General features: G+C 37.6%; 1 protein-coding gene across 4 annotated transcripts in view; it reads left to right on the top strand.

Annotated features, from left to right (window-relative positions):
* GSTCD (glutathione S-transferase C-terminal domain containing) overlaps positions 1 to 21,498 on the top strand; it is a 131,458-nt gene extending 109,960 nt beyond the window's left edge. For 2 of the 4 annotated variants that reach the window (XM_034671421.1, XM_034671420.1), the window contains exons 9-12: positions 10,247 to 10,380; positions 12,485 to 12,515; positions 15,763 to 15,856; positions 20,141 to 21,498. In XM_034671421.1, the coding sequence (XP_034527312.1) occupies positions 10,247 to 10,380; positions 12,485 to 12,515; positions 15,763 to 15,856; positions 20,141 to 20,277 (396 nt within the window). In that variant the 3' untranslated portion in view covers positions 20,278 to 21,498. Of the gene's footprint in view, positions 1 to 1,915; positions 2,045 to 10,246; positions 10,381 to 12,484; positions 12,516 to 15,762; positions 15,857 to 20,140 lie in introns of those variants that run through there. The other 2 variants (XM_002924291.4, XR_004628756.1) reach the window with 2 other exon arrangements.
* Positions 21,499 to 22,386: the final 888 nt, after the last annotated feature.

The raw sequence follows: 22,386 nt of genomic DNA, 5'->3' as shown, positions 1-22,386 counted from the left end.
ACCAGGCAAAAATGAATAACTTTGTTAAACTAATTTGATCTGAAATAAGGAAAGAGAACAAATCTAAATATTTTCAGATCTTTTAATTAGGTCTTCCAACATGTCCTCCTACTGTACCCGCCCAGTATAACCAGAATCAGTGAGATAATAATACTGTGTTTGCTCCAAAGAGTCATCTTGTAGTTTCGGGTTTTAATTGTACTTATTTGAGAAATATATATCTTTAGAAATATAAATGCCTAATAAGCTTATAAAAACATTCAAAATCTCTATACATTTTAGCTTGAACAACAATATTCCATTTTTGCTCTTAAATTTTGCCAAAATTAAAAATATATATATTATTACTCATTGACTGCAGGGCTTCTGTGAGACAAGCCTAATCATACAGGAGTTTTACATTTTTTACTTTACCTGATATTTGCAGTGATTTATTAATGACATGAAAAATTAGATATAATGGTAAACAAAGAAAATAAACATAAGGGTAAAGAATATGGACTTTAACATTGGGCAACCTTGTGCCAAAATCTCAGCTTGGCCAATTACTAGCCGTATGACTCTGGGCAACTTATTTAAATCACTAATCCTCAGTTTTTCTGTGTATAAATTAGGCATAAAATACCTGGCTCATAGGATATTAATACAATGTAAGTGAAGCACTTAGCAGGTTGTCTGGCATTTAGGAAGTACTCCGTAAATTGGGCCTCTTTCTACTGTGTGCAGTGTGATCTCTGCATTTAAAAAGGATTGGATGAATATGATAATATGGATTTTTTTAAGGTATCTATGTCTGTATACTGTATAATAATATTTTTTCTTTATTATTTTCCATATTTTCAAAATACCTCAAATTTAACATGTTACTTTTATATTCGTGCTAAGGTAAGCAATAAAGACAGAAAAATAAATATGTGTTTAATATTTCATAGGTAGAGGTAGGTAGATAGATGATAGATAGATACTTTATTTAGCCAAGAAAGGCTAATAGGTCCCTAAGGATTATTACCAAATATCTAAAAGAATTCTGAACATATAAAATATATTTTTTCTTTCAAAACAAGTAGTTATTATACAAATACCTTATTATTGGCTCATTCTGATTTTGATTATAATGACTGTCAGTGTCCTGAGGAAAATATAAAAGTCTTTTCAAAAGTAAGAAACATCCAAAAAGGTATTCTTTTCCTCCCAGTTTCAATATATTTAGCTGTATGACCATGAATTAAGTATATGTTATGGGTTGAATGTTTGTGTCCTTTTTCAAAAAATTCATATGTGGAATTCCTAAACCTTAATGTCACAGAATTAGGAGGTAATTAGGTCATGAAGGTGGAACCCTCCTGAAATGAAATTGGTGCCCTTGTAAGAAGAGAGTGCTTGCTTCCTCTGCTAGCTCTCTCTCTGTAAACCAGGAAGGGGTCCCTCTCTCTCTGTAAACCAGGAAGGGGTCCTTCTCTCTCTCTAAACCAGGAAGGGGTCCCTCTCTCTCTCTAAACCAGGAAGGGGTCCCTCTCTCTCTCTAAACCAGGAAGGGGTCCTTCACTATCTGTAAACCAGGAAGGGGTCCCTCACATTAGATCTCCCAGCATCCTGATCTTGGACTTCTCAGCCTCCAGAGCTGTGAGAAATAAATGTTTGCTGTATAAGCCACCCACTGAATGATGATTTTTTTTAATTGCAGCCCAAACTAAGACAGTATGTATTGATTATCAACCCTTAAATGGACACTTACAAAAAATTGCTTCACAAATGGATTTTTAAGGCTTTTTTTAAAAAAAGAGGTCTATTAATGCCTTGTCTAATGCAAGATAAATAATCTTCATTATTGTGAAAACTTACTTTAGAAGATTATGCTTTTTAAGACCTAACTTACAATGTATATTAATATGCACGCTCTCAAACAATGTTACAGAAAGCGCCGTGACTTTGGACAAACACACTGTATTAAAAACATAAACTGTATCAGTGCTAAATACCTTGCCCAGCAAACTGTTTAACGAGATAATTCCAACAGTAACAGTCTTCTGAAGCAGATGATAAGGTATTGATTTCTAACAGTATTGGTGAATATTTTCTATATTGTCAATATATATCAAAATCTCAAAACAGTTTATTTTTTAGTTATGTATTTACCTTTTTCTATCTTACCAATAACAATTTTTAATATCATTGTGGTTTATCAGTGTTGAGTGCTTAATTACAAGCTTATTTCTAGTTATGTATGTTAGTATACAATTATAGAATGTAATTGTATACAATACAATAAATATGCAATTATACAATGTAATTCAGTAACACCTTTGATGAGTAATTTATATAATCCTTGTTTTAAAAAAAAGGAACTTGAGGAAATACATAGTCTGCAGACATAATTTTGAAAAATCATTAAGGCAAAATGGAGGATCTCCCAAATGAAGACAACAGATAGAGGTATTTCAACCCCCTTCTCTCCAAGAAAGATCAGACCCCCAAATAACAAGGAGAACAAAAACCAGAAGAATCACAGTCCACCTTTGATGAACCTACGTTCAAGATCCTGTAATTTGAACCACAATATATGAAGGCAGAAAGCAGATTGAAGAAAAATGGAAAATTATTGAGTAGAAAAGAGGAAGATCAAACTTAAATGCATGAAGAGAGGGAGTGACTATCAGGAAGCAAGTCACTTTGCTCTCATCAAATCGCAGAAAATGTCAAGAATTCAGGATACCACAAACCTCAGAGGAAGGGGATAAGGAAGAGCTGAAATCATGTTTAATTAAGAATATTTACTAGAGACCCAGATTCCTACCTCCATCTTGTGTACACTCCCTGAGTCCTGCAAGGAACTAGAAGTTTATTCTATGAAGAAACTGAGCCAGAGGTGCTCTAAATACAGGGATGCTGGCACAGAGGCGGGCAAAGGTGATGTGCGATACTGAAAACGAGGACTCAGTGAGAATCTGTACACGGAATGATGGATCTTTCCCCCTCACTCCCTTTTGCCCTTACTTCAGAACTTCAGAAGCTGAAATCGTGTTCTCAAAGAGATCAAAAGAATCAGAGCTGTCCCCAGAGAAAATAAGTACAGATACTACAGCTGTAATTAAAAAAAACAAACGAGCAGCTAGCCATCTGACCACTCAGTCACTAGTGAAGCCCACCAGTCTTCAAGCCTTTCATTCAGTATTTCCAGTCAACTTCTTAGTGATTCATTCTTTAATATGAACTGACAGCCAAGGAATATCAAATATGGAAAACTTACAAAACAGAAGATAGAGACCAAAAGAACAAGCATAACAAAGGCTCTCCTCCATGGAGAGATCAGGAAGATATTACATGAACGAAACAAGGATAGGATGAAAAGGGGTGGGGGGAATGAACCAACAGAGAACAAGAAGGAACATCTTGGAAATTAAAATATGTTAACCAAAATTGAGAAAAAAACACAAATATAAAATCTAAAAGATGAAGTGTAGGACATCACCTGTAAAAAATAGAACAAAAAAAGAAATAGAAACTGAAATAAACAATTTTTTTAAAAGTGTGAAAGTAATAAAATGCTAACATCTCAAGAAATGTACTTCAGAAAACTCCTGGAAGCTGTGCTTCACTAACACAAGAGAGTAAATAAGCAAAAGGAACAAGTGGTATCTAACACAAAAGGAGGTGAAGAGATTCTCAGTGTGATGGCAAAGGGAATCTCAGGACCAGAGCTAGGCAGAAGGCCCAGGAAGCATTGAGTCATTAGCTAAAGATTAGAAAGCCCAGGAAAGATGTCTTCAGGAAGGAAAAATGAGACTGATTGATTACTTGGCAGTTTTCATACAGTGGAAAGTTATACAATAGGGCATTTTACAGAGCTTTTGGGTAGGGAGAGGCTTGGGTGTTTAAAAAAAAATTGTACAACACACTTAGTGAACAGTATGTATACAAAGCAACAATACTAAAAACAATACATAATACTTAAAGTTGGAGGTAATATTAAGAGGATGGTAAAAGGGAAAAGGATGTAAATGTAAAAAAAAAACAAACAAAAAACAACCCCACACAAAAACAAAACTTCATCTTCCATAATGGAAAATCAATAGATAATGTCTAATAGTTATAAATCAGGAGGTAGCAATCTGCATTTATTATATGGAAAAGTGAAGTGCTAGATTTCAGGAAAGAAAACCAATGAGTTGAAAAGCATTGGCTTTGGTTGCCAGATGTTCTTTCAGGGGTGGAAGAGCGTGTACAGAACAAGGGGCTCTTTGTACATGCCTTCAAAGCCAATTATCTATAATATAATTGCACACAAGTTTTTAAAGGGCTTGGGGAGAGAACATGAGTGCACAGTTGGGACCACACCTACTTCTGTCTAAGATAGTTGATTAAGAATCCTTCTTTGGGAAGCAAAGGTTCAGAGCCTAATTGGGCTGGGCAAACTTAGAGATCGTATATATAGATATATAATTTCGCCTTCAAAAAGAAGGAAATCTTGTCATGCTACAACCTGGATGAACCTTGAGGATGCTAAGTGAAATAAGCCAGTTACAAAAAGAAATACTGTAGGATTCCTCTTCTATGAGGTATCTAAGGTAGTCCCCCATGCATAGAAACAGAAAGTAGACTGGTGGTTACCAGGGGCTGAGGGGAAGGGGAAACGGAAGTTGCTGCAGTTGATATGGAGTTTCACTTTTGCAAGATGAAAAAGTTTTGGAGGTCTGATTCACAACAATGTGTACACTTAAGATGGTAAATCTTGTATATATTTTTCCCACAATAAAAAGGTAAATTAAAAAAATAGTACTTCATAGGGTTATTGTGTTAAATGAGTAAATACATGGAAAGCACTTAACATGATGCCTTAATAAATGTTAAATTTTATATTATTACTGATATTAGTATCACTCCCTATTTCATGAACATGCCAGCTGTTTTTTTGTTCTGTGCTTGTTACTTCTTTGCTTTCTAAACTCCTTTCTACCCTACAAGGCCCTCCTCAAATGCCCCCTCCTTCAGGACTCCCTTCCTGAATTTTCGCTGTCTGAATATCCCCTGTCCCTACTCTGATGCTTCTGTTTGTACTTTTTCAATGGCACTTAACATATTCTATCTTGTATTAGATAGGTTTGTGTACTGTTTGTGTGTTGTTGTATGTGTAGTGTTTTATTCTTCTTTGTATCCCCTGTGAATCACACACATGAGAGACATAATAGTTTATGAACTTTATGAGTTATTTCAACCTACATGATTCCCAGATTGAGTTGATTAATGTATTAAGTAGTTTGGATACAGTTGTTACTATGACAGAGCATACAAAAGGATCATATTTTTGACCTTTGTATTCCCAGCCATTACCATAACACCAGTATATACAAAATGCCCAATGATTGTTGAATGAATGAATGATGAATGAATGAATGAATTCTACAATTTCTAGAACTGTAAGTAGTAATTATGGGCCTTTAATGATTAAGAAGAGAGAATAGCAAATTACTCAACAAAGTCACCTTCATGCTGCTATAGAAGTTATCTACATTGGTTGTCTCGTGATTTTTTTACAGTGTATTTCTTCTAATAAGGATTGGAATAAAAATTGAAAAGGTTAATGTGACTCTTAAGGCTTAAAATTTATAAGTTTTCATCTGCTTTAATTTTCTATTTCTCTTGTAGAAATAAATGACCACACATTTGGCAGCTTAAAATAACACAGATTTATTTATCTCACAGTTCTACAGATCAGAAATCCAGGTGGGCTCAACTAGTTTCTCTGCTCCGGGGGTCGTTAGGTCAAAGTCAGCTGCTGCTTCTGTTTGGCTCTTATCTAAACACTCAGAGAGAGATCCACTTCCAGGATGATGCATGTTGTTGGTAGAACTTAGTTCCACGCATGGTAGGATTAAGTTTCCAGCTCCCTTGCTGGCTCAGCCAGGATTCATTCTCAGCTTCTAGAGCTACCCATGAAAGCCAGCAATGGTTGTTCAAGTCATCTCCTGCTTCAAGTCTTTGACTTTTCTTGTGTCTCATCTCTCTTGCTTCTGGTCTGAGGAAGTTCTCTACTTTGAAGGCCTCATGTGATTCAACTGAGCCCACCCATGTAAATCCAGAATAATCTTGGTATTTTAAGGTTCTTAATTACATCTGAAAAAATCCTTTTTGCCACTTGGACGGGTTTCAGGTATGAGCATGGAGACTCATTCCTCCTACTACACCATCTCTGTCTCTTTTTTTTCCCTTGAAGTTTGTTTATATGACCATGTCATTCCTCCTTCACAATTTGGATTTTGCCGGTCATATCCCCCTGGCGTTGTTTCACATATTACCCTGTTCCCGAGATTGCTTAGAAATGGGTAGTTAGATCTAGATTGTAGAGACATAAGCAGCTCAGGTTTACTCTGGGGTAAACCAGACCATAGGTGGTGCTGTGCTCCATCAGGAGGCCCTTATGTCTGGCTGTCTCTTGGGCAGCGTTAGCAGCATTAGTGATCATTGACCTTAGCTCCCTTACTTCCGCAAGGATTGCAAAATGGTGGTCATATTCTCATCTTATCATTCCATCTTCATTTACTTTTCTTTATTAACTGTTCGGTTATGCAGAGGTACAGTATGTTGGGAAAGGCTGGATAAAATTGGATTCTTTCCCCATATTTTCTGGTTTTCAACGTGACTTAGTTATCCACTGAAAGTGACCAGTATTTTTTTTCTCAGTATGATTATTGACTCATCATTTTAATGTGTGAAATACTTGTTATTGCACTTATTGCAGTATTGCCCTTACTGTTCTCACTGATGCTCAGATGTTTGTTCAGTGGGACTCTCTTGAGGCTAGCTCTTGAGTCCTATTGATGGGACTTCAATAGTATTTCATAGTCTCCGTGCTTTCAGTAGAATATGATGTTCCAGCTCATCTTATGCAGCTCCTGCCTCCTACCTGGCAGCAGGTGTTTCTCCATGCAGCTCTCAATTCTTTTAAAGGAAAATGCTATTTCGATTACCACAATTTAGGTACTGGGGATAGTCATTGCTGCTGGTTTGGTCTTTGCTTCCAGGCTTTACTATGGTCTGAGCAAGGCAATTTTTTTTTTTTTTAAATCATCATAGGTATATACTGACATTTCCAATTTAAATTCAGGATTATGGGATTTTAACTTAGCCTCACTTAACTGTCTCTTATCTCTTTCTTCTTTCTTCTATGCTTAAAAAAAGATCGGTTTCCTAATGGCATCAGCATATTTCTTATTTGCTTTATGTCACAATTTACACATTTGAGTCCTAAAACAAAAATATAGACACCAATGATGATTACTGAAAATAGTTTGAAAAATTTTTAACATTATTTTTCATTTAATAATATCTACCATGGCCATGTAGAAAAATATTCCTCATTCCTTTTTAGAGCTTCAGAATAAGCAGTGAGTCCTCTGTCAGTGGAAAATTGGCTTGTTTCCATTTTGTTGTTATTTCAAATATTGCTTCAATGAATAAATCTTTTTATTTTTTGGCCAGTGTATCCCTTGAACAGATTTTTAGAAGTGAGATTGCAAATTTCTCATGTAATTTTGCTGGATATTGCTAAATTCCTCCTCCATAGGGTTATGACATTTTTATATTCCCACCAGCAATGTATGACATTGTCTGTTTCCCCATACCCTGGCCCATAGATTGTCATCAAATTTTAGAATTTTTGCCACTTTAATAGGTGATAAATAGTATCTTAATGTAATTAAAATGCTTCTCTTATTTTGAACAATATTGAATAACTTTGGCTTAAGACATATTCGCATATTTTTGTTTCTGAATTTTCCAAATCTCTTGTCCATTTTACTATCAGATTATTATACTTTATTTTCAGAAACTTGCTATGTATTAGGGATATTAACCTTTAGTTAATGCTTTAAGTTGCCAATTTTTTCTCACTTTGTCCTTTGTCTTTTTACGTCTGGTTTTTGTTTATTTCCCATTTAATTTTTTTTTCATTTTTTGTCAAATTTATTAATCCTACCCCTTATTGTATGTAGAATTTCAGACATAGTTAAGTATTTCCACTCCCCTACGTTATAGAGGAATTCAATCATGGTTGTTGTGGTGGTTTTGCATTTTACATCTCTAATCCATTTGAAATTACCATGTGTGGTGAAAGGAAAGGATCTAATTTTATTTCTCATATGGCTATTAGGTTAACCCAACGTCACTTATTAAAAAGCCCGTCTTTGGGGCACCTGGCTGACGGTAGAGCATGCAACTCTTAATCTCAGGGTTGTAAGTTTGAGTCCCTCGTTGGGTATAGATTAGTTACAAATAAGATCTAAAAAAAAAAAATTAAAGTCCATCTTTTTCCAGTGGTCTGAAGTGCCACCTTTGTGTTATGCTTATTGTTCATATTCAGATCGTTCCATCGATCTATATCTCTCATTGTTTGCCTGTTCTTTCTGACTTGCATTTGGTAACAATGGAAATTAGGAGCGTATGAAGCAATAAAACCTTTGAAGACTAAAATCCATTGTGTAAATAGTTCTTACATTTAGTTGTTTTGTTTAAATGAGGGAAATAAACTCATTCTTTTGCATGTAGCAAAGGGAATGTGAACCTAAGTAAAGAGAGATTTATAAAAGTAAATTGTCTCAACTTTTCTTTAAGAGCCTTCAAAGGGTTTTGTGGGAAAGCAGCCTGATGTAATTAATGCATGGGTTCAGGCTCTGGGTCAGGCTCTGCTGCTCAGGAGCTGCTTTGTTGTGGGCATGTTCTTAATTTCTCTGAGCCTTAGTTTCCTTACTTCTAAAACAGAGATAAGATCCGTCAGGGCCCTTGTGAGCATAGAAAGATCTGCGTGCCACCACCCAGCATAGTGTCCCCATATAAAGGGCACTCAGGGAGTGTTGGTTCTTTTCTTCCCCTGCAGGAGAAAATGCATCTGTAACTTTTATGGTGAAGTTTTCTCCAGCTACTCATGAAAATAAGAACTAGCCTGATTTTTACTTTGCAAAGCTGATTAAATGAAAGGGGCAGATGAGAAATCAAAGTCCTTTACTCCCAATTACCGGGTAGTGGCTGCCTTCACAGAACGGCAGCCTTCCCAGGCTCGATTTTCACAGTGAAAGAGGAAAAGTGGATTGACAACAACCACAGGGATTGTTGACTTCTAAATCTATGTAAGCCCAGAAGGAGGGGAGATTCAGAAGAAGGATTGAGAGCAGAGATCATACTTTCCTCTTCCCAATACAGCATTGCTTTTGGTTTTCCAGTTTAAGAGGGGAATCTGGCTTATGATACATCCAGAAATTTCCAGAAAATCTCCTCTTCACTCTAAAAGCCCCTCTCTACCCTGAAGTTGTCAGAAATCTGAGCATTTTTCTGATAAAATGCTTTATTTTTTAAGATCCCCATATCAGATTTTTTTCATAGGGTCCTATTTTGCTTTATTTAGCCTACTAATTTTCATAATTATCTACTTTAGATTGTGTTACAGTATAGATATATTTAAGGAATTTGTTTTTAAACCATATCTTAAGATCATTTTTAGAGGTTCTTTTTATGAATTATTAAAGCCCTTATCAGATACCAATTCATAATTTTATTCCTTCCTTTTTAAATAAACCCATTGAAAGTAGTTCGTGCAAACCACCAATGTTAAGAACTATTATATGAATATGAAAAGGGGCTCCATAAATATGATTTGATCAGTTTTCGTACAACATTGATTATATTCATATAACATATGAAAGAATGTTTTCAAATACCTTTTTATTTAATTTTTGCAACAGCATTGTTTTATGTCAGTATTGTTAACCATACTTTATAGTTGAGCAGACCAAGGCCCAGAGAAGTTCAATTTTAAATGGCTCAGGATCTCATAGGCAACTACAGTTTGAGACTAGAAATTCAGATTTCAACCTAGTGTTCTTGCCACAATGCTACAACTGAATTAAATTCATAATCAGCAAGAGCACTCGTTTAGACAGGCATACATATTAAATTTTCCATATTTAACATCGTGACAGATTTTCCACTGAATGACTCTTATGCTTCATTTGCAGTGTTCCATTTGTAATCTTTCAACCTTGCTTAGCTTTCTTAATTAATGTGAATAGCTAACTAGTCCTTTGGTATGTCCAAATGAAAACTATTTAAACTACTATGGAATTATGTTCTGGGAACTTAAAACCTACAGAGGATCAGTCCTCACAAAGAGTTAAAAAGAAAAAAAAAAAGAAAAAGACACAAGTAGCACCGCTGGTTAGGGAAGAACTTCATGCTGATGTCCGGTTTTGTTTTCCAGGTGGCATTACATGCGTGTGGAGTGGCAACAGACATGGTGATTGAGCGCTGCATCAAAACGCGGGCTTCCTTTGTCACGTGCCCTTGCTGTTATGGTTTCATTCAGAACACCTCAAAGTTTAATTTTCCCAAAAGGTGAAATGTCGTGTTCGCCCTAAGGCATCAGTATGGGTAATAAAACTAAAGCACAAAACTCATTTGATACAAAGTTGCATTGAGGTTTCCGTTTTGAAGTCACTTCCTCTCTGCAGGGAGGCAGGTACTGTTTGTAAGTTATCTAAGGAAGAGAGGATCTGCTCCATGGCTGCTCCGTGATTTTTCTCCTGCATCCAGCTCCTGAAATTTAGCAGCAGGTCTGTCTGAGAGTGAGCTGAAGGCTCAGCGCTCCTGTCACCTGTGAGAGGCAGTAGGCCTTGTGCTTACGGCCTCAGCGCCTGGGTCTTCCCCTGGGTGCAGATATTGGCTCCGCAGACTTCTACAAGTCCTGTCGCCTCAGGCAGTTTACTTCCGCTCTTTTTGCCTGCAGTTTCTCACCTACGAAATGGAGGTCATAACAGTGACTGCCTCCAGGTCCTGAGAGACTGGAGTGACAGAGCACGTAGACGCGGCTTAGAGTGAGCGCTCGGTAAATGCGAGCCTTGCCGGGTACAGTAGTGACGGCAGTAGTTGTAAACACTGCCCTGCGAACTGTATCTCCAAGCCGCACAGCCGTGCTCACAGTCCTTATCCCACCTAAAGCGGGAGACGTTTTAGTCCTCACCACTTTGACCTAACCGACTGCACGGCTGTTGTCTTGGTGTTCGTGACATGTTCCTCTCTGATCATAGTTCTTGAGAATCATGCTGATGATTTTTATAGAATAGATTATAGAGTAGAATTAGATTAATTATAGACTAGATTAAATAGGTTAGTTTTGAAAATTCTATAATGTGTCAAAAAAAGACTTCTTGATCATTTGCATGATTACTTTTAAGAAGTCTTAGAAAATTGGGGCGCCTGGGTGGCTCAGTCGTTAAGCGTCTGCCTTCGGCTCAGGGCATGATCCCGGCGTTCTGGGATCGAGCCCCACATCAGGCTTCTCCGATAGGAGCCTGCTTCTTCCTCTCCCACTCCCCCTGCTTGTGTTCCCTCTCTCGCTGGCTGTCTCTCTCTCTGTCAAATAAATAAATAAAATCTTAAAAAAAGAAGTCTTAGAAAATTTCCATCAGCATTTAAACCTAAAGGCTTCTATCAGAGTGAAGTAATAAAGTACAAACAATAGACTCCTTTTTGTCTTTGATTTTTTTTTATTTCATTGTTTTGTTCTTTACCACAATTTGCAACTAGTTGAGAGAAAACCAAAGGAACTTTGGAAAAGCAAATAATAACAAGGTTTATTCAATAGCTGAAATTTCACTCTGTTCTGAATCTATACAGATAAAATGTGTATTTTACAACCCTTCAAGACATCTTAATTTTAGCACTATAAAGATTTTTAAGAATGTTAATTTGAGTTATTCAGCCTGTGGCTTCACGTAATTGACTTTAAAATCTTACTTTGGTGTCTGTCAACTTTTTCATATCTCTGTAGTTTTATTGCCATTTTCTCCTTTTGTCATTGGAAGACGCTCCTGGGCCTTTATCCCCCTGCCCTATTCACCCCAGTGTCAGGTACCAGCAGACAACTAGGGATGACCCCTCTCCCCAAAGCCACTGACATTATTCAAATTAGTCAGTCCCAAGCTTGCTCATCCTGCCTTGGAATCCATAATAAAGGCTCTTGCCCACGTTGTATCCCACGCTTTCTGCTTCCTAACCAGCCTTGATGCTTCCCCGTGTGGCCCTGTGTGGCATGACAGGCCCTCTCTTCTTGGAAACTGTTGGGAAGAAACTATCTTTTCAATGGCAAACATCTCCTGATCTGTTGGCCTCACCATACCTGAATAGAGTAAAACCTACTAATTAAAACACCTGGATCTGTGTGCACCCATGTAGGGAAGAGAAAAAAAAAATGGTTGTGCCTCTCTAATAGTGTAAACAATTTTTGAAAAATTCTTCAAAATTAATAGAATACTGAGAGTGTGCTTTTGGCTTTTTATAAAGACATTTCAGACTGGCATAGTTTTAGTTTAAGATAGCATTATGTACTCCTCAGATAAAATACCTACTATTGTTTATAGTTTCTGCTCTTACTCTTTGATATCTTGACTCCTAATCTTTGGTGTCTAAAATAATGACTCCTTTTTCTTTTCTATTTCAGTGAACAATTCAAGAAAACTTTATCGTACAAGGTAACCTTAAAGAGTTATAGATGTCTTTCTAATATACTTTTTATTCCTTCTTTATACTTTCCCCTCCCAAGTTTCTAATGGAATATATAATCTATAGTTATCTTGGAATTACTCATCAACATGTAATATGGGGGGGGGGTTGTTTTATTTTTTTATGTTTTGTTTTGTTTTGTAAATCAAGATTAAAGCCCAAGTAGGTAGCAAGATTTGTGAAGGGTCTGAGAGTTTACCCTGCGAGCTTACATGCTAGCCTGCCACAGTTCCATGGATGCCGGCAGATGGGAGACTTCTGAGTCAGAGACCTGGCAGTAGGAGTAGACAGACTATCATCATTTTTGTCCTGACTTCCTGAGACCCAGTTCCCACAAGGCAGCACAAAAAGGGCCACGCGACACCTCCATACACAGTGAATTGCATTACAGGAGAGGGAAACTGAGCTTAGGAAACCCAAATGTTTTAAGATTTAATCTTTAAGCAAGCATTCCTGCCCTTTGCTCCAGAGCAAGACAGTACGTATTTTCCAAAGTTGCTCACAATATAAACATCTTTGAGAAGATAATCTAGAACACAGGCAATTTTTCTGTAAAAGGTCAGACAGTAAATATTTTGGGTTTTGTCAGCCACTTAAAAATCTCCCACCCATACTACTTTGTCCTTGCCTTGCTTTTGTTGGTGGTGGTGTACGATCCTTTAAAAATGTAAAGACCGTTTTTAACTTGAGAGCCATACAGAAAGAGGTCATAGGCTAGATTTGGCCTGTAGGGCATAGTCTGCCCACGCCTGGTCTGGAACAAATGCAGCGCCTCTACTCATAGGCGTGAAGAAACACAAGAACTGTTTCTCAACAGTAGTCAGAACATTACATAGTTTTGAGGCATCAATCTGAGCAAAATAGTTTCCAGCCTTCTGAATATCACCACTAACTAATTGGCCAATAACATGACATAATGCAGTCTAAAAAAATGGTAATGGTATTTGCCAGAAATACATGAATAATCCCATTAAAACTTGATAAATTAGATTCTTAGTTCACTTTTTGCACAGACTTACTAAAAATATATAGTCTCATTTTACATGCCAGGCCCCACCTTTCAAGATTTTTCCCTTCTCCATCCGACGGTTAAGTAGTGGGGGACAGTGACCAAAAACTGTTCATTTCTACCACCATGGCACATATATCTCCTTCACCTCTACTTTATAACCCTTAAACAGGCACCTCCAACTCCAAGAGTGTTGATGCTCTCATCCAAAACCAGACTTTCCTGGTCTTTACCTACTGGATTTTAAGTTTGTATGTCTTAGGGAACTGTAAGGTTTTTTGGGAAACATTAGGACCCCGGGAACTTTATTGTCATAAGATTCAAAACACTTTATGTTTCTTTTATAAGACTGCCAATAAAGTAGACAATGAGTTGAAAAATAAAAACTAGGCCCCGTTTTTAGTGCCTCTTTGAGTGATGCTAGCTAAAAAGAAACTGAGAGGATGAGTGGAAAAAACCTAGGGCAGTGAAGAGGTCAGGTGCCACAGTCTCACTGGCTGGAAAAGAATATAACATTTCTAAAGAATAGCGACAGGGCACCCAGGCTCTTCCAGAGAGCAGAAAACTCACTGGTACCCAGCCTACTGGATCTACTCCTTCTCCCACACCCCCAAAAGCTGCTTGGCCACCAGCCCTTTTGAGGATCTCAGATATAAAGGCTCCAGAGACAGGTCTGAACTTCTTGGATACTATGGCAAGATATTTCTTGACTGAACGATGATGGGTGGGCCACCAGGCAGGACTAAATGGAGCTGGTGCCCAAATATCTTGAGAGTTACTTTGGAAGTGTTTTTCTCCACAATTCAGTTTAGTCAGCAAACCTTTACTGACTTCCTGCTCTGTGCTTCCCCTTCCAGAGTTTAACTTCTGTTGGGGAGCGCACATACACAAATAATTCCAGGAAAAGCTGGCAAGCACACCAGAGGTGATTGCCTCAACATTAAATGAATCTTGACTTCCAAACACTATGAAGACAATGGGCATGCTTTTTCTTGCCTTTTTTTCAAATTATGTAATTCTAAATCCTTCTTCTGCCCCTTTTTTGATGCTGGTTCATGGCGGCTTAATACAAGTTACTCATTTGAACCACTTATTAGTGTCCTGTCCATTGGCTACTAAATTTTATAGTGAACATTACAGTGTTGTTGATGTTTTAATGCATAAAAGTTGAGACAGAGGTAACCCTTCAAAAAAGAACCAACATCACACAATCACTTCAATGACCTTATTAAAAAATGGAGGCCTCAAATTGAATGCACAAAAGACTGAAGGGGACAAGTGAGGAAGCGGAGTTCAAGCCTTTGGCTGAGCTGACAGGTGAGATCATTGACACACTTGGCGACTGCAGCTGTTCTGATGAACAGCTGCCATGGGAGCGTTGCGGTATCTCCTCTCCGCCCGAACACTCCCCTTTGGCTGCTCGCAGATTTCAGAGTCTGTGTAGACTCATGAGCTCTCTGCTTATAGACCCTTGTTTTGGCATGAAAGCAGTCTTTCCTAAAATTGTCAAGCAGAGCAAGAATTTTCTTCCCACTTCCTCAGGTCATCCTTACGGTTGCCCTTAAAGTAGAAGCAGGTGAGCCTCCAGCAGTCCTCTCGGGTGAGAGGACGGCGAGTGAGCCGGCTTCCTCTCCTCCAAAGGGACAAGGGGACGGCGAGTGAGCCGGCTTCCTCTCCTCCAAAGGGACAAGGGAAGAGTCCAGAAAAGCGCAGGAGCAGCCAGCACTCTGCTGGGCATCCCAGAGAACTACAGACCCACAGGAGCCTCCAGTAGTGATGGTCTCCAGCACCGCCTTCTCCCCTGGCAGTTGGAAGAAAGCCACTTAGACTGCTTCCTTGAAGCCACGTTCCAGAGATTCAGATTTTATTAAAGGAAAAATATAAGTGAATTTTAGGTCTTTTCGTTTAACACATAATCATCACACATTGTAACCATAGTTTTTTGCCAAAAGTAGCGGGCTAACTGGCCTGAGGATTTCCCTTGCATCCGTTCTTAAGAACTGCATCTCAAGAACCGTCTACTTGAAGGGGAAAAGTTCCTGAGTACCGTTTTCTGAAAATGTGTTTCTTTCAGAAGTATTATTTGTGCAGTACTTTATTCAGTTAAACAATAGAGAACTCCAGAAAAGTGAGGTTGTTTTTATAGGTTTTGCCATTTTGAAGCAAAAGATTCAAACAGACCCACATTCTATTGCTTGTTCTTTTAGGAGCACATGATTCTGTGCAGATTTGCGGATCAGACGGCTGTCCAGCTTCCACCCCCACGGAGACTCGTAGGTATGTGTGTTCACAGAGCAGCTGGTGAGTAGATTACGTACAGTATGCCTAGGAAAGAATGGACTGGCTCTATATGGGGAAAACTGGTCCACTAATCACTAAGACACTAAAGTTTGTTTTTCCCAGAAAAGGCAATCTGTGTTGAAAAGGGCTTTGTAGGTATAAGAGTATTTTATCCCATTTTTGTTAACATAAAGACTTTTAAATTCATCTTCAGTATTTGTACATTGAGTAGAATTATGTGAAATCGCTTTCTCACTGTTATGAACAAACTAAAGGATCTGTTAAAAGCCACAGAAGAAAATATAAAGACGGAAAAATCAACTACGCACGCCAAAATTAATTCATTAAAATATTGGGGAAAATATACTTGTATATTATTAATCATAGACCAATTTATTCGACATCTGTAATAGTAAATATCACCTCAATGGGAAGGCCTGCAATAGGATTTTAAGTTGAAGTAATGAATTTATCCAAGACTTTGCTTTAGAAAAAGAAATAACTTTTAGAAGGAAAATAGCAGCTAACAGTTACTGCGCATCTAAGTGCTGGGCTAAATGCCCTTACCCATCATCTTGGTAAATTCTAATGAAAATACTTGTGGGGTATATACTGTTATTTTAGTACTGGGACAAAAGCTCGTCCAGGATCCTTAACCTGGTAGATGATGGAGCCACGCTATGTTCATATTATTCCAGACATGAAGCTCTTAACCACTTTTGCAATGTCTCCCAGTGATGAGTCATATCCCTGGAAGACTAGGTTCCAAAATTAGGGCTTGAGAAGATTGAGTGGGTCAAAAATAATCTTAAAAATTATTTAGAAAAGCCCCACACTGGAGACCATCATAGTATATTGGAAAACAGATTCCCATTTCTTTGGCTGAGCACCAGATGGGATGCTTGCATCCAGTGACTGTGTTGGATGAGAAGCAGTTATCTTCAAACTCTAAAGTCAAAGTCAGGGTAACAAGATACAGAGAGGCATCTGAGGCCTCAGGCTAAAGGAAGAAGTGATTTCCTTCTCTTTCTCACACTCCGGAGCATAAACATATGGAAAAAGCTCTTCCTCTCTCCTGCCTGCAACCTCTTTCTCTTTCCCACTCTTTTTCTCTTCCTCCTGCCTTCCCCATTCCCAACACTCTGAGCTAGTTGAGCGTACATTTGAATGTTCAGGGAGTGCTAGATGGGAAGTTGCTGGAGTTGAAAAGGAGGAGGAGCCTTTGGCATGATCACTGGCATGAGAAGAGGGAAGGTCATGTTCCAAGTCATAGACTCCATCAGACGTCGACATCTGTACTTTGCATGGGTCATACTTTTGTTCTGTGAACATTTTAGGAAGCTTCAGAGGCCCCAAAAGGTAGACTACCAACAACTGAATTTCAGTTGTAAAGATACTTCTTCAACATGTGAAAACATGAAATTCTTTTACGTAATAGAAAAGGAAAACTTAACTGGACTGGGATCAAAGCCAAAGGTAGATAAGCTGCAGTGTAAATCCAGGGTGGGTACTGAAGGAATGCAGGGAGTCTATTCTGACGGAGAATGTTTCATTTTAAACTGAAGAGCAGATGATGGGCGGGGGCACTTTACAGATGTCTTAGAAGATGAACAGTATTTTAAGGGAAAAAAAGAATGCAGGCGCTCAACTGTTGATGAACAGGGAGGGCTGTGGGGGGACGATTTCGCCTAAATGGAATTCAAGACATCTCTTTTTATATCATTTCTAACACAGTTCCTCCTTTTTGGCATAGGGGCTTTTAAGGAAAAAGTACAAAATAAACATTTTAAATCTGAATGTCTCATTGCCAATTTTTACCGACTGATTTCACCTTCCACAGTTTTTCTGTGAGGGTTCTTCGGCTTTCCACAGAAGAACTTGTCCGTTTCAGTTATGTGCTTTCACTTCTACAGCTGTTCAATTTTAGCAGTTTCTGTGGACATTCAAGTAAATTATTGAAAAATACTGTTTAGTCATTATTATAATTAGGAGGGAAAATGGAATTAAGCTCTGCCTAGTCAGTAGCCTTTTGGAGGATGAAGTTTATATATTGAATTTAAAGAAATTGAAAATATAAAAGTGAATTACAGCTTTGAATATATTCAACCCCAAATCATTTTTATTTCCTAAGCTACCTTTAACATAGAAATTTGCATTTGCCAAAGGAACACAAATTAGCTGCTTTGCTTGCCAGTCAGGTTTTCTCTTTTGTTTTCCAAAGATTACAAAGAAAATTGAATACCACTCTTTTATAGGGGTGCAGGAGTTCTGGAAATTGATTATATTACACACAACATTACACATCCACCTGAAATAACCAAAGCGCAATTAAGAATTTTCTCAAATATTTTTCATTTCTCATTTTTCCTTGTCCTAAAAATTGCAGTTTCAAATGTAGCATGTCTTTCGGATGTCTCTTTATTAGCATGATACTTTAAATATTATTAAAGATAGATGTTATTTTTTTCACAATATTACAGGTAATATATTTCCATAGGGAATATAGACACAAGGTCTTTAAATGTATTTTTAACCGAAATAGGATCTGTAGTCTATATTTGAAATTTATTTGTAAGTACATTTTAAAAAGTTAACATTCTCAAAAAAAAAGCTTGAACAGGGGCACCTGGGTGGCTCAGTCAGTTAAATATCTGCCTTCCGTTCAGGTCATGATCTCGGGGTCCTGGGATTGAGCCCCACGTCGGGCTCTATGCTCAGCGGGAAGTCTTCTTCCTCTGCCCTTCCCCACCCCTCCCTCTCTCTCCCTCTGTCCCAAATAAGTAAATAAAATCTTTAAAAAATATTAAAATTAAAAAATTTTTGAAAAGTTAACATTCTCAAAGATAAACTCAAAATGGAGGAAAGACCTCAATGTGAGACAGGAATCCATCAAAATCCTAGAGGAGAACATAGGCTGCAACCTCTTTGACATCAGCCACAGTAACTTCTTTCAAGACACATCTCCAAAGGGCAAGTGAAACAAAAGGAAAAATGAACTTTTGGGACTTCATCAAGATAAAAAGCTTCTGCACAGCAAAGGAAACAGTCAACAAAACTAAGAGGCAGCCCATGGAATGGGAGAAGATATTTGCAAGACATTTGCAAATAACACTAGGGATAAAGGGCTGATATCCAAGATCTATAAAGAACTTCTCAAACTCAACACTCTAATAACCCAGTCAAAAAATGGAAAGAAGACATGAATGGACACTTCTCCATAAAAGGCATACAAATGGCTAGCAGACACACAAGAAAATGCTCAACATCACTAACCATCAGGGAAATACAAATCAAAACCACAATGAGATACCACCTTACACCAGTTAGAATGGCAAAAATTAAGATAGGAAACAATAAATGTTGGCAAGGATGTGGAGAAAGGGGAGCCCTCTTACACTGTTGGTGGGAATGCAAGCGGGTACAGCCACTCTGGAAAATAGTATGGAGGTTCCTCAAGATGTTAAGAATAGAACTACCCTATGACCCAGCAATTGCACTACTGGGTATTTACCCCAAAGATACAGATGTAGTGAAAAGAAGGGGAACATGCACCCCAATGTTCATAGCCCCAATGTCCACAATAGCCAAACTGTGGAAGGAGCTGAGATGTCCTTCAACAGACGAATGGATAAAGAAGATGTGGTCCATATATACAATGGAATATTACTCAGCCATCAGAAAGAATGATTACCCAGCATTTGCATCAGCATGGATGGAACTGGAGGGGATTACGCTAAGTGAAATAAGTCAAGCAGAGAAGACAATTATCATATGGTTTCACTTACATGTGGAACACAAGAAATAGCATGGAGGACATTAGGAGAAGGGAAGGAAAAATGAAGGGGGGTAATCAGAGGCAGAGACAAACCGTGAGAGACTATGGACTCCGGGAAACAAACTGAGGGTTTCAGAGGGGAGGGGGGGTGAGGGATGGGTTAGCCCAGTGACGGGTAGTAAGGAGGGCACGTATCGCATGGAGCACTGGGTGTTATGCGCAAACAGTGAATCAGGGAACACTACATCAACAACTAATGATGTACTGTGCAGTGACTAACATGTCATAATAAAAAAAAAAGTTAACATTCTCTAAGTTGTTAGCAGAAACAAATCTGTGAAATGTCATATGTGATTGTCTTTTGTCCATATTGATCAAGAATTAAGTTGACAGAGACTAAATAGGACTTGGGGGCAAATAGCATTCTCCATATGCTTGTACATTTTGTCACTGTGTAGAGTCCCTTAGACAAATTGAAATTGCACTGTTCCTTACTGGGTGTCTCATGATACCATTTTACTGTATTTCAGGAAAACAGTGCATGTGCCTAGTGGATCTGGATCGAGCAATAGCTGCAGAAGAACGTGGTTACTCTGTTCAAGTAATATCCATGGAGCCAGAAAGCTGCTCTCCCAAAAATAACATGATCGTGGGAGTCCCCATTTAGAGGGAGATATTCACATGATGTTTTGCCATCCGTCTTCATGATGAAAGCCCAGTGGCATTTAGGAGGTTCTTGGCATAACTAGAAAACAGCATTAGCCATCTTGAACTTATTGTGCTCAGGAAGTAAAGCAGCAGGAAAATAACGGAAGAAAAGCTGCCTGCAAAGCATCACAAATGCTCTTATAATGTATGATTAAAGGACCGCTGGTTTGCCTAGTGAGAATCCCCGGAAGTCTCAGCTGCCAACAGAATAGTACTCACCAGTGGAGGTTCCATCACTGGAATAACAATTTCCTTCTCAGTTCACAGCTTTCCGGGTCTTGTCAATTTGATGTTCAATTCAAAACAGCGAATTGAAGCCTTTGTAATCATTGCAGCCTTTATAATCATTTAGCTAATCAAATGGAGACCGAAACTAGATTCAGTGGGATGGGTTGGTTGGTTGTGTTTTTAATAATTGTACTTTTTCTATAATTTTTAAAAATATCTAGTCAGGCAACTACGGTGTGGTGAAATTTTTAAGCCAGGATGAGTTGGACTTGTATTTCATTTCATATACTTCTTTAAATATGTTTCCCATAAATTACCAAATAAGATCATCACTGGTTCAGACGTTTTATATGAATACATAAAGTAATTGCAGGAAATTTCCCATTATGGGAACATGAAATTTGAACATGAATTCTAACTAAACAGTAAATATATTGATTAATTAATTCCAGTTTATAAATAATTATTGAGGAGCCATTATTTTCAAGACCCTGGCCTAGATTCTTCTAAGGATACACAGAGTTGCAAGACACATGGTGCCTTGCCTATGGAATAAATCACGTAAAAGAAAAAATGAATTAGTTCTTTATGCCATAATATAATGTAAGGTCACAGGATTTGTTTTCCAGATATCAATCATATTTTTTTAGTTACATTACTTTGGTAAAATTTATTGAGTATAGATTGGAGGTAAGAGGAGTACAGAGCTTGGAAGCTTATTTTAATATTTCCCCTTCTCACACTTCTCCTCAGTCCACCAGCCAAACTTTTTAAAGACAGATAACATGTCCTTTCTCACATGCTGCTAATTATTTAACTTCTACATGTCCTAGGTTATTCCATTTGAGATGAGATTTGTTTCATTGATCTTGATGTTTCCAACCCCTGTATGACACATATCATGAGGAAAAAGGACTTTAATAAATAACTCTTCCATCATTGTGACTTAAAATTCAGGAATAATTTATTCAGGGGAGGGGGACTTGAATTCTTGTTTTCTGAGATAAAATTTAAGAAAAGAATTAACCATCAACCTTGAGTTTTTTAGTCATTTGTACCTATATATATATACCATGCTCTTTTATCCTGGGCTTTCTTTTTTAAATGGAGGTATAATTTACAGACAATAAAATAACAGATTTTAAGTGTTGAGTTTGAGAACTTTTGACAAATATACATTTGACAAATATATATATATATATATATATATATCCATGCAACTGCCACCGGAAATAAGATATAGAATATTTCCACCAGTGCAGAAGGTTCTCTTTCGTCTCTTTCTGTCCAACTTCACCTACCCCAAAGGTAGAAATCGCTCTGATTTCTGTCATCCTCCATTTTTTCTACCTATTTTTGTCCTTCATATACATGAAGCCATTTAGTATGTAGTCTTTTGTTTCTGTCTTCTTATGCCCAAGATAGTGTTTTTTGAGAAATAGCCACATTGTTATATGTATCAATAGTTTCTTCTTATTCTTAAGTAACATTCTATTATATAAATTTATCAAAATGTATTTATTCACTCTTCAATTGGTATTTATTTGGATTATTTCCACTTTGGGGATATTACAAATAAGCCTACAAGTATTCTTGTACAAGTCTTTTTGTGGGCATATGTTTTCAGTTCTCTTGGATAAATACCTAATAGAATTGCTAGGTCATTGAATAATGAATGTCGATTGCCAAACAATTTTTCCAAAGTGGTTGTACTATTTTCTATTCCCACCAGCAATGTATAAAAATTCTAGTTCTCCACAACACCCTCAGAACATTTGATATTGTCAATATATTTTTATTTTAACTATTCTGGTAGACAGGAAATGGTACCTCACTGGGA

The sequence above is a fragment of the Ailuropoda melanoleuca genome, chromosome 11 (genome assembly GCF_002007445.2).
Source record: "Ailuropoda melanoleuca isolate Jingjing chromosome 11, ASM200744v2, whole genome shotgun sequence".
Taxonomy (NCBI): domain Eukaryota; kingdom Metazoa; phylum Chordata; class Mammalia; order Carnivora; family Ursidae; genus Ailuropoda; species Ailuropoda melanoleuca.
The sequence above is the reverse complement of the archived record's forward strand: the minus strand, read 5'-3'. Positions and strand labels throughout refer to the sequence as shown.